This window comes from Dicentrarchus labrax, unplaced genomic scaffold, assembly GCF_905237075.1.
Source record: "Dicentrarchus labrax unplaced genomic scaffold, dlabrax2021, whole genome shotgun sequence".
NCBI lineage: Eukaryota > Metazoa > Chordata > Actinopteri > Moronidae > Dicentrarchus > Dicentrarchus labrax.
The window spans coordinates 16,818,481-16,831,427 of record NW_026136713.1 but is presented as its reverse complement, the minus strand read 5'-3'; the positions used below and the strand labels follow the sequence as shown (position 1 = coordinate 16,831,427).

Here is a 12,947-nt window from a genome sequence, read left to right as displayed (position 1 = left end):
TGCACGGAACAATAGCCCGTGTCTGGCTTGCACAGACAATGGGCTCGATGCTGAAATATTCAGACAATATAAACCCTGTTGTCTTGCCGTCACGATGGGCCTATTGCCTCTCAGTGCGTGCGTGTACGTGTCTCGGAGTGTGTGCTCCCGCTTTTGCACACAGAGAGAGAGAGAGAGAGAAAGAGAGAGAGAGAGAGAGGGTGAGAGACTAGAAGGGGCGGGGAGGCAGGGTAGAGGCGGAGGAGGAATGCCAAGCTCCATCCAGTGCTGAGAACCGGAGCATTTGCGCAGATAGTCTGCGTTGCCTTCGCCAGACACACAGCATTTTTAGCCGGGGAAGTTTTTTTGTTGTTGTTGTTGTGTTTTTCTGTCTCGCTGCCGAGCAATCCGTCTGCAAAGTGTCTGCAAGGAGCAGAGCGACCGACCTCTGCTTTACCGGACTCGTGCATCAGCATCAGGGATTTTAATCATGGTGATCAAAGTGTACATAGCATCGTCCTCTGGATCCACTTCGGTAAGAGATACAGGAATTGAATTTGCTTTAATATGTGAGTTGTTTTTTTTAAAAAGCTGGACTCATCTGCAGCAACCAGCGCTTGTTGTTGGCCATAGAAAGGCAGCATGAACTTTTATTGAACTCACTTACTGATGTCCAGGCTGTCATCCTCTCAGTCTGGAGTGGTCTGACTCATCAGAAAGCATGCTGCTCTGCCCTCCTCAAGACTTTGGACACAGATGGGGGGGGGGGTCTCTTAGTGTCTTTTCTACTCTACCAATTTGCCTTCTTTAACTTTGTCACAGAGAATGAGACAGAGAGGAAGTTTGAGGGTACACTTCTCTCTCAGCTGTGGTTTGTCACAGGGTTTCCTGACGTGACAGTTGAGTGTTTTTGCAGCTGAAACCAGGCTGAGCAAACAGGAAAGCCATGTTGTAAAAATCTACAAATGCACTCAAGATGGTCTGTTTTGTCACCTGATGCCACGACAGGGTGGTTCACAGTGTGCTGTGTTTGTTAGGGGGACGGATCTGACTTGAAAGTAGAGTCTTGAGTGTTGCCTTCACTGTCCTGCAGTCGAGAAGACCTTCAGCTTCACTCTTGCCAGTTCCTTCCAGAGTGGAGAGGAATGATGGTGATGCAATTCTCCAGGGCCCCTTTTTAGACCTGCAGCTGCAGCCCAGGAACACTTATGCTCTGTTTAGGACTTGTTGGAGGTCTGGATTTGTGGGAATATACACATTTATATTGAAAAAGTGCTCTAAAGCTTGAATTTTGTAATCAAATATATGTTGATTACAGTTTCTGTATGATTTTCAACAAGATTGGCGATCAGTTAAATATTACTGACATCAACATAGTGTATCTAATGGTCTAGATTGTTACATAAATGTTAAAAAGTGCAATTTTGAAAGTGCTCTGTGCAGAGATAGTAGCCAGTAAATCTACTCAAGTCCATTAAAAACCCGTATTTCCTCGCTGTCACTGTAGAAATTAAAGTGCCTCGTCATTCCATGAGGTTTGGATCACCTTTAGGATGATTTACCCTCATTAAGCAACTTGTCTCCGCAGCTTGCATTCAGAGGAAGTGATCAAGCACAGAGCCTCTTTTCAGTTGGACAGCGCCGAGTGACTTTATTGCCCTTACAGTAAATGACAGCAGCAGTATTACAGGACGGGAGCTTCCTTTAAAGTCCGAGCGGTCTGCGTTTAGAGCCAGTGATGCCATCACTGTGCTGGAGCCTGTCTGGGAAAATGCATTACCTCTCATTGATCAGCCTTTAGTAGAGTGTGTTGGAAGTAGACTTTGCTTATGTCTTCTTAAATGAAGCATATACACACTTATATTTATATTATCATCTCCATTCTACGTTTTGTTTTAGAGTTGGAAGAAATCGATTAAAGTGCGATAAACATTTTATGTAGGTTTTAACTAATTTCTATGGATTGATTTAGATATAAGACATGCTTTCACATTAGTTTATAGGACTTTAGTCTAATATTTATGTTAGAATCTCTCTAACATATATCTTGAATGTAATACCATTACATTTAGACTAGTAAAAAGAAGCTGAGTGACAATTTGTCCTCACCAAGCTTGCAGTTCGATGGTATCGGTGATGAAAAAACAATGCGATTGCATTCCACTATCCAGCAGTGTCTGCTGCTACATTAATCACTCCAATCTAGTTCAGCATGAGACTTAAGCAACAGTCCAAACAGGGAGACAAGTGGGAGTACTTCAAAAACAACATTTTAAAGATTTTGCTCCACTGAGGAAATAGTTGCAGGTCAGTGAAAGTGTAAAATTAGCTGGAGGAATGTATCAGATTCAGCGCTTGACAAGCTGCAACAGTCAGCATTATTCAGGCAGATGTAAAGACATAAAATTCTGTTCCAAGTTAGAGAACATTTATAGCTTTTAGTGCTTATTGGTTTTATGCAGAATCCGGTTCTGTGTGGCATCAAGGCCAGTAAACATCTCAAGAACCATAAGGTTTAATGGACTGAACTCTTCCATTTCAAATACAAGACAACCACAGCTGATTAACAGATGTGTAATAGTGCACAAAGGTCAGTTAGAGGGAGGTACAGTATAGGCAGGACAGATAATGAAGAAAAAACGTGAGTTGTGTCAACATTACTGTTCCTTAACATCTTCTATCTGCACGAATCATGAATAGAGGGTGTGTCCCATCGGCTCTTCTTTCTGTAAATACCAGTCATAGTCACAGTCTCATATATTATCTCATATATTAACACATACAAAATATAAAAAATAGGTCTCCTCCCTGCCACAGTTTATGTGGGTAAGAGTCCCAGAGCAAAGCACTGATTGCCAGCTTAGACCTCCTCCCCGACCCCTGACCTGTGCTAGTCCTGAATGAGGCCTGATCTCATCATATTTCCACCCAGTAATGAGTAGCAGAGTGTTTGAGTCACCTGAAGAAATGGTGTTGTGACTCGTGAATTCTCCAGAGGGACTTCTAGTGTTACCGTCAATGGCTTTGTAAAGATTAGGTCATACTCCATACCCATGAGCTGTGTGACGGAAATAAAATGAAAGAATAAATACATTCTTTTGATACGTAAAATATCTTTTTAGAGAATAATAGTACTATTTATTCTCGTTTTCCTTGTTCTTTGGTTATATGGAGGCCAGATTTGAATACCAAATTAGGATTTACATTTTTACATACAGACATGTAAATACACACACACACCTGTAGCAGTGTATCTAGACGGTGGGGCACTAAGCCAACATAAAACTGAAAGTACGTCTGTGGAAAGAGCCAAAAACATCGGCCAGCACCACAGTACTTTTACTGCTTCATTTCCCTTTATGCACTGCAGCCACACTGTACCATTTCCTCATTGCTGCAATAAAGGTATCTAGAATCACAATAACTTGGGAATATTCTTTCACTGTGTACTGCATATGAACAGTCCAAATCCTCCTTCATTCCACTGCAGGTTTGACATTAGGGTCTAATACGTCAGGCTTGAGTTGGACGGCTGCTCGAGTGAGTCAGCTACTTGTTTTTTTTTTAATACCAGGTCATTTTGGCCTTTTCGCTGTTGTTTCACCTTTAGGCAGCAGCGATGGAACCCAGCCAGAGCAGCAGCGTAAGGCTCTTTTGTAACAATGTTGTAATGCTGACTGAGCTCAGGATTGGGTGGAGGCTACTGTTGCTGCTAAAATTCCAGTGACTGTCGGTTTTTCAGCAGAAATCAGACTTGATCTAATCAAGACAAAAAACCTGTATCCCTTACAAACACACAGGCCTGGGGTTGATTCATGTTTCCGGTAGTCCAGACAGTGGACTTTGCTGCATTCCAATGTTGGACTACAGAAGAGTCATTTAGTCTTATCTATAAAGTTTTCAGTTTAAATGTCTTTTCATTTTCATCTGAGTGAACTGAACATGAATTGACCCCAAGCCTGAGTCGACATAACAGAATGAATCAGTCCCCAGCATATTGATCGAAGCCTGTGTTGTGGATACAGTGTGTCTAATCAATGCCGGCCATTGTCTGGCAGCTGTTGCCATAGTTCTGCCCTTTTTCTGGGATTGATCTGGTCTGGATCTGATCTCATTGCCCCACCACAGCTCTCACATGACGATGATGATGATGTGGAATGTAAACCAAAGAGCATATGTCGCAGATTCCTTCTCCACATTTGCAGTTTTCTTAGATTCTACAAAATAATGGTGCATGCAACAATAGATTTATCTCTCCTTTACTGCCTCTTAGTTTCAATAGCAAATACATGGGAAATTAATTGTTAAAAATGTTTTTAAATAACTTAAATGAGCTTTTTTGTGTGCATATATAACCTCTCATATTGTTGCATGTATACATGAATGCATTCATTTCAGACTTACTGTCTTCTGTACACACACTGAATCATCTCATTAGTGCTGCAGTTCTTCCATGGGTGTGAACATGGACTGTCTTGGGAGTGTGATAGCGCATGTGTAGAGTGCCAGGTCAGAGCTGATAAAATTGTTATCAGTGTGCAATTTAAAAAAAACAAAAACAGATTAGTGTCAGATCGTGTTTGTTGCATTCAGTTTCTGTAGGAAACATTTGAAATCACTTTAGTAAACTTCTGTTTACTAAAGTGAAAACAGAAGCAGTTCTGTGAGGGCTAAGCAGTGGTACTTTAAGGGTTAAGTGTTAATATCAGCATTTAAGCATTGTCATTGTGAGCATGTTAGCAGATATTTATCTGGTATAATGTTTACCATGTTAAAGGTGGGGTAAGGAACTCTGGAGAAATCCAATACCATGACAAATACCATGGACAGGGCTTCCGGGCCAGCAGGGGGAGCTCCATTGGCTGCAATAAAAACCAATACCATGAAGTCTTATGGAGAAATAACCCAATTTCTCAATTGATTTATTAGCTCAGTAAACGGTTTCCTAATGAGTTTATACTCTTAATCACTAGTTTTAAGTTTTCTTCCATACAGCATGATGTTCATTTAGTAAATTATGGTCCAGTTTAGAGTAAAATAGACAATAAAACAGGGTATGCTTTTGGGCGTGGCTACCTTGTGATTGACAAGTAATTCTCAGCACACCACACGAAAAACTTTCATCATACTGTTAAACTAGGCAGTGCTGATCAAATACAAATCAAGATTCTGTTAAAGTGTTGCCTATTTCTCACCTAAAATCATTTCAGAAACATATTTTAGTGTACTGTTTAGCTGTGTGTGACCAGGTGAGCCGCCATCGAGTCAAAACGACAAACTCAAGGCTTCAAAAGGTACTCCACAAACCAATGGGTGACGTCACGATCCAAAACGATCAAAAGTCATAAACCAAAGTATTTGACAAATAGAAACTTGACCTGATGATGTTGCTTGTCTGGGAATCACCAAAGTTATTGCAATTCATCCCAAGGGGGACATGAACGTTTGTCCTAAAGTTTATGGCAATCCTTCCATTGTCAAGCCATTCTACCCAAAGCTACAAATGGTAGCATGTTGGTGACACGTGGTGGCATTAGAAGAAAAGTCTCTAAAGTCATTGGATCATCGTCTGGGAACCATGAATGTTTGCACAAAAATGAGTGCTATTTCACAGTAAAAAATTTTATCTGCTTGTGTCACCAAAGAAAAGGTTATCTGGATTTCTTTTCCGTGGACCATAAATATCTGTACAAAATCTTATGGTAACCCATCCAATAGATATTTCACTAAAAAGCAAAAATGTCAATTTCATGGTGGTGCTAGAGGAAAAGAAGTAAACACCAAGAAGGATCCATTATCCGTGGACCATGAACGGCAATCTATTCAATAGTGTTTGAGATATTTCCGAAGTGGTGGAACGACCGTCCATTTTTGCATTCCAAATAGCCTTGCAGCTAGCGTAGCCTGAGCCACATTTAGAGAAAAAAACAACCTACTCCGAGACAGTGCCTGCTTTTTGCATTTTGTCAAGCTCAATGTCAGTATTTGCATACAAAGGCAAGCTATTTACCTATTGTGAGAGAAAGTGTGGCTTATGGATATCAAAACTTGAGGCCTACAGGTACTTCCTGCAGGCCTGACACTGGCTCATCTCTCTCACTCTTTCTTGTAAGACCTGAGGAGTTAATCTTCTAGCATTCCAGGGACAGATAGATAAGGAGTGAATAATACAAGGCAACCAGAGAAGAGTAGTTGTTTATTACCACACCCAAAGCCAGGGTCAGTTTGTTTTCTTCCATATTAAAATCGCTCAGCCACTCCACACAAGCCACCAGGGAGCAATGCGAAGGGCTAAACGGGGCAAAGCTGGGAGGGAGCTGTCACTGTACAATTAGAGTTAGGGGCAGATGGCATGTGGCCAGTTTGCCCTACAAATTAATTTTGCTTGGCAACAGTACAATGCAGGCTTGCTGGGGGAGTGGAGTGCAGGAAAGAGGAGAAAGTGGAGCATTGTGTTGAACTTTGAACATTTTAGCAATTTAGGATAAAGTTTATTGTTGTTTAAGAGTACAATGCAAAAAGGAGACAGAAAGAGGATTGTCTGTGTTTAGAGACAGAGCAAGTTAAAGTGAGTTCGAGCTCATGGCGTTCCACTCCATTGCTTTGTCCCAGAGCAGGTGGGGAAAGAGCTGGTTTTAGGACTTTGGCCACGGGAGTGCAACTGCCATTAAATGATTCCAACTGTACCACGGCTAATCTGCCAGCATTGTCAGCTCCCTCATTTCCATGTCCCAGTGTTGTTTCAGCAGATGGCTGTTTGATAATCCACCTGTCTGGAAGCTGGGAGGAGCCCTCACATGGAGGTGTCTGGGCTGACAGGAAGACAATAAATTGACAATCATCAATAGAACCTTGTAGTGCTTCCACAATGAAGTTGGCTTAGTTTGATTTTAGGTGTGTGAGTGTGTGTGTGCAGCTGAGACTGGATGTGTGTGTGTGTCTCCTTGCAGCAGGCCTTATTTGGCTTGTGTTTGACCAGTTACCTCCTCTCGAGTCCCAGAGGAGCTCTTGTTTCCGTCTGGCCTTGTAGGGGCATCCTCCCTTTTACACACACCCACTGAGACCTCATTGGACCACAATTTCATACACTGAATCTCACACACACACATCCATATAGATAAAGGCAGAAGCAGGAACAACACATCCAGATAAGCACACATTTCTATCCATTTTGTAGCTTATTTATTGTCTTCCTGTGTGTGGCTATATTCGAGAAAAATGTGTGATCCTATATGATGTCACTGTGCCATTATTGATACACTTCCTGTGGAGTTATTGGTTATTTGCATCCTACTAGATACAAATCTTATGGGTTTGCATTGAGCAGGATGGACTATTTTATAAGTGTCACAATGAGACAAGTGTTCAATACGCTTTTGTTCCAATGCAACAGAGCAGCCTGTTGTGAGAATAGGATGCCTTTCAAAAATAATCACATCTGCATGAAAATCCCACATAGTGAGAAAGACAGCAGCTCTCACATGGGAACTGTCAACAGAGTCTTTCTTTGCTCCCCATCTTGTATAAAAATGATAGGCTTTGACAGTTTGTCAAATTAAAAGTATGCAACACATTACAAATGCATTTGAAGTGGTTCCATTTGAAACACAGTGAGATTTCCTGTTAAAATGTAAGTGATGATTGGAGTCTTGGGAGTTGCCGTCTTCTACGTTATATGGCTTTTTTCTTGCAGATCAAACACAATCTGTCCTTGCTTAGCCTTGCCTGAGTTCACCCTCTTCAATACTCGTGTATTGCTTCATTCATTTGTCAGCAAATGAGTGGTAACTTAGTAACAGAGCAGCCAGTGATCTCTGTAGTGTAATTTCTCACAGCAGAGAAGAAGTGTCCTTATTTTTGCAGCAGACTGATGACAGTATGGTGAACCGAGGCCCCTTATGTTTCCTCAGAAGGCTGAAGTTGTTACACATGTCTAACTGACAACTTCCCCTCTGTCCTCCTCTCTCTTCTCCCCCGCACGCAGATTAAAAAGCAGCAGCAAGACGTGATGGGCTTCCTGGCGGCCAATAAGATCGAATTCGAAGAGTGTGACATCGCGGCCAACGAGGCCAACAGAAAGTGGATGAGAGAGAACGTTCCAGAGGAGTCCAGGCCGGCTACGGGGAACCCTCTCCCCCCACAGATATTTAATGAAAGCAAATATTGCGGGGTGAGGCACACATGCACACAGATGCTCTGAATTATAATTGTTCATGCAATTACAGCACTACTGTGATAAGTCACATACTGAGCTGTAACTACCACTTCAAGCACACAAGTCATGCATGGTGGGTTTTTCGACTAAATATGTTTAAAGCTGCATTAATCAGTGTTTTTTTATATTAACAACACATTAAATTACTATGTGTAATGTGTAAGGTGTTACTTGTAGTGACGCCCCGCACTGAGAATGATCACCCCACTCTAGCTCTGCAGAACGTTTTAGTGTCTCTCAGGTCATTGTTTTGGTTTTCACGGCCTGCAACTTTATTGTTTTAGTCTCTCTCACGGCTCTCTTCAGCGTTGTATTCAGTGGTAGAAGGCACTCTGATAAACACTCTGATAAGTACACCACTTGCTCAGCACCAGAGTGTAGACCAAGTGTTAACCTATTGTGACGTCACATTTGTGAAGTACTGTTTGGACTATTGACAGTATATATAATGAACAGAGCTACCTGGTCAATGCAGAAGTGTCTTAAACTTGCATTCTAAGTAATGGCATAGAGCTCCATGGGCTGCACTAAAACATCAATACCATACAGTCTTATAGAGAAATGACCCTATTCTCAGTTGATTTATTAGCTCAGTAAACAGTTTCCTAATGATTTTATGGCCTTAATTACTAGCTACAAGTTTTCTTCCTTACAGCATGATGTAAACCTTGTAGAAAAAAACAGAACAGAATCTTGATTCATATTTGTTCAGCGCTGCATAGTTTGACAGTTTAATCTGAGTTTCGTGCGTTGAGCTGGACGGACTCACTGAGAATTAAATTGTCATTCCCAAGATAGCCACACCCTAAAGCATACCCTGCTTTATCACCTTTTTTACTCTAAATTGGAGCATAATTTAATAAATGAACCTGAGCTAATAAATCAGGTGAGAAGTAGTCATTTCTCCATAAGACTCCACACTATCACTCAATTCTTTTGCAGCCAATGGAGCTGCCCCCTGCTGACCTTTACATAGAATGCATTTTGAACACAGTTGGCTTCACGTCACAGACCCAGAAGGTGTGTTAACTATATATACTGTCAATGGCAGACACAGTTAGTGATTAGCTGGTAACATAGTGGAGCATTTAGGTGGAGATGTAAACAGAGCTAAAAGGAGAGAGAGTTTGTTTAATCTGTAGAAAAACCAAATTAAAAAAGTAACAAGAATTCTTCACTTCGGTTTGGATATACATTTACAACATGATATAAAGTGTGAGCTTTAGAGGTGCTGGTAGGCAGACTGTGTTTAAGTTTTGGAGAGAGCCAGGCTAGCTGGCTTCCTGTCCTTGAGCTTAACTTTGTGGTTAACTTCAGTTGTCACTTAGCTTAAGTTAACCGTCACCTTGCTCCAGCTTAAAATAAGCCTCGTATTGATCTTCTTCTTCTAACTCTTCTAACTCTCAAGTCCATAAATGTATTTCTCAAAATGTCAAAATATTCCTTTAAAGGTCCACTAACATTTAGGAGGATCTATTGGCAGAAATTGAATATAATACGCATAGATATGTTTTCATTAGTGTATAATCACCTGAAAGCAAGAATTGTTGTATATTCATTACCTTAGAATGATACATTTTTATCAGCAGAGAGAGCTGATTCTCTCCTATGGAGTTGAACAGCCATGTTTCTACCGTAGCCTAGAACCGAAAAACTAAAACACTGGCTTGAGATAGGGCAGTTTACTTTAACATAGTTTCTCCTTCATGCTTGGAGGTGAAGCAAGGGAGTTGAAATCTCTAACTACACCACTAGATGCAGCTAAATCCTACACACTGGTCCTTTAGACATCATGTGTGTAAATACAAATTACAGAACTAAACAGTTTAATGAACTGAGAAAATGAGAACGGAAGAATCAGAAAATCCCACAGCCTTTTCTCTGGATAGCTCCTCTTCGGGTTGGGGCTGCAGTATTTCTCACATTGTGGCTACCACCCTGCTCAGATATACTCTACCATGTACCTTAGCTTTCTGCCCTGTGTTAGCAGATGCTAATTTACTCCTATTAGAAAGACCTTTAGCCTGGGTGCACCGAGATGTCATGCTGTGCAGCTAATGGACAGCTGGAATCGAAGTTGCACTTGCAGGATGGGCTGTATTGAATGTCACAGACAAAGAGAACAGCATTTCCCAGGATACTTGCAGCTGTTTGTGTGTTTACCGGTATGTGTGTGTGGGAGAGAAATGAGGGAAAACAAAGGAACGTGAGGGAGTGAGGGATCAAGAATGAGAAAGACCGCAGCAGATGGATGAATGTGTTAGCTTGTTTACTCTGGGTTACATTCTCAAAGACAATACCCTCCTATCAGACTGACTACCGAGGCCTGTCCCTGGACAAATAACACAACCTCGGCTGCTTCTCACAAAGAGTCCATGTGGCACTGCCCCTCAGATTGTCGCCATCAGGCCCTGATCCATAATGTGGCCTGTTTCACATTATCATTCCTCAGGTTGGAGTTCAGATTGAGACGAGCTCATCCTGTTATTGATCTGCTTCTAAAGTTCTCTCTCTGTGTCTTCCTCGTCCTCAGAACTACGAGGCCTTCTTCGATGCCAGAGAGGACAACGCTGTTTATGCATTTCTGGGTCTGACCGCTCCCCCGGGCTCGAAGGTAAGCTTATGAACACAAACACACACACACACACACACACACAGTTATCTGTCCTTATTTTGAACTACATTCCTACAGCCTAACCATATTTCCTGTAACACCAGCTTATGTGCCTAAATATATATTTATCCTCACAGTGTGATTTCTATACAGAAAACACACATATTACATAATACATCTGTTCATGATACCCCTTACGCCCAAGCAGGCCTCTTCTGCCTTTCCCTTTCACTCCTGCACACTGGTGCCTCCTCTCTGCCACAACAGGAACTGCAGGGAGGTGTGCCAGTTACCATAGAAACAGAGGGGTTTTCCTCTGTGCTGTGGCAGGGGATATATAAACCAATATCCTCCATTTTAATATAACACACTCTCCCTCTTCTCTTCCTTTCCCCCCCCCTCTGTCTCTGTCTTTCTCCAGGAGGCAGAGGCTCTAGCGAAGAAAGCACAGCAGTAGCAGCTTTATATCGTTCCTACCTGAGACCTCAGGCCTAGACCGAAACCCAGACCTGGACCCAGACTGACCTGGAACTGATCCAGGAAAAAAAAAAAAAAAAAGCAACATTTCACTCAGCTTATAAAAATGTGGACCGTTTTTTCAGTATGTTTTTCTTAATTTATCTGTGTTCAGCTGTGCCTTGTCAGCTGTAGTGAAGGGAGGTACTAAAGCAGAGCATTATGGGTATCTACAAACAGCACTGCTTCCTCCCATTAACCTCAGACTGCTAAGCCTATTGGCCTAATGACATGTCAATCAACCATTAGCATGAACGTGTATCATCAAACGCAACAACATGCACACACTTTGAAAATTGTAACACAGATTCACCATTCGGCCAACGGAACATCATCCATGTTAACATCACATCGTGGAACATTATCATCATTTGTTTAACTCGACAGGTTGAATTAGTACAAGTCTTATATGTTTAATCCTGGAAACAGTGAGTCAAATATTGTTCTCCTGCTAGTCCTGTCATCACTAAGACTGCAGCATCTTCTGTAGAAGTGACATTACAATCCCAATATCTATGTTTTTATTTACTTTTTATTGTCGTAATGCTGTTTTACTAGCAAACTTTTTTCTACAAGATGATATATGTTTAAAAAAAAAAAAAAAGATAATACATGCCAAAATTACAAGACTGCAAACATAGAGGGATGTGAAATTGTTATTTTTTTTTATGTATTGTTTTTGTTTTTAGGGGAGTTGAACAGCTGTTTCGTTTCGCTGTAAGCATCCTGTTTCACATTGTGTTGGTAATCCCTGTCTTACATAAGTTAGTATCTTCCCTAAAATCAAATAAAAATAAGACTGCAAATAAAACTGCAAGCCTGACTCTCAGTAGTCCTTCATGGTTGTGAAGTTTCAGTAATGGCATAGTCAAACACATTGAAATAAACTGAAATAAATTCTGCCTTCTTATAACGTTCTGTTTTTTTTATGCACAATAAATGATTTTAAGTTTACAGGATGTGACTAATCTTTCATTGAATATGGATTGACGTGTGTTTTCAAGGAATTCAAGCATTTGGAAAGGTGATTAAAAAGAGATTGTGAAAGAGACGTGTTTTGAGGAAGTCGTCGCTCCTTGAGTTACTGATATTTCCTGAGAACATTCTGAAGATATTCCCCAGATATTTATCCAACCACTCAAAGTTCCTCTCAACAGTGGTTTCGAAAAGAACTGTTGTAAAAGTTCTTACTTTTTACTTTTCAGATGAACACATCTCACATCTCCCTTTGTATCCAGCACCCATCCCACTGGGGTTTTGTGGATGTGCACATGACTACTCAAACTCATACCACCTCTTCAATATTGACACTATGGCAGACAATAAACCTTTTCACAGCAGCCATTTTAACATGAAATAGTAGGGTAACACACAGGTTTCCAATTACGCTGACTAAGGTGCCGTTCCACAGAAATGCTGCTAATGAAATTAATAGGAGCTGAGATTCCAGTGTGTCTCTTGTATTGAGGTTACATTGATTTTTTTCCTATACTTACTTTAACTATTAAAACCAGTCTTATGACCCGCTACAAAAAACAGTGTATGGTGGGGTCCTCTTCTCATGTTTCAGCTGTGTGGGAGTTGTTCCTCTTCTCAGATGGTTTCATTTAAAGGTCCAGTTTG

General features: G+C 41.2%; 1 protein-coding gene across 1 annotated transcript; it reads left to right on the top strand.

The window, feature by feature from the left end:
- The first annotated feature begins 249 nt into the window (after window positions 1-249).
- Window positions 250-12,278, top strand: sh3bgrl (SH3 domain binding glutamate-rich protein like). Its single transcript, XM_051420751.1, has 4 exons — window positions 250-514; window positions 7,964-8,149; window positions 10,728-10,808; window positions 11,230-12,278. Exons 1-4 carry the CDS (start codon window positions 470-472, stop codon window positions 11,263-11,265), a joined length of 348 nt encoding a protein of 115 aa, XP_051276711.1. The 5' UTR covers window positions 250-469; the 3' UTR covers window positions 11,266-12,278.
- The last annotated feature ends 669 nt before the right edge of the window (window positions 12,279-12,947 follow it).

Excerpts from the sequence above, each read along its gene's own strand:
- sh3bgrl (XM_051420751.1), top strand. The coding sequence starts at position 470 with ATGGTGATCAAAGTGTACATAGCATCGTCCTCTGGATCCACTTCG. Across the intron at positions 515-7,963 it reads CGTCCTCTGGATCCACTTCG|ATTAAAAAGCAGCAGCAAGA; the intron begins GTAAGAGATACA and ends CCCCGCACGCAG. Across the intron at positions 8,150-10,727 it reads ATGAAAGCAAATATTGCGGG|AACTACGAGGCCTTCTTCGA; the intron begins GTGAGGCACACA and ends CCTCGTCCTCAG.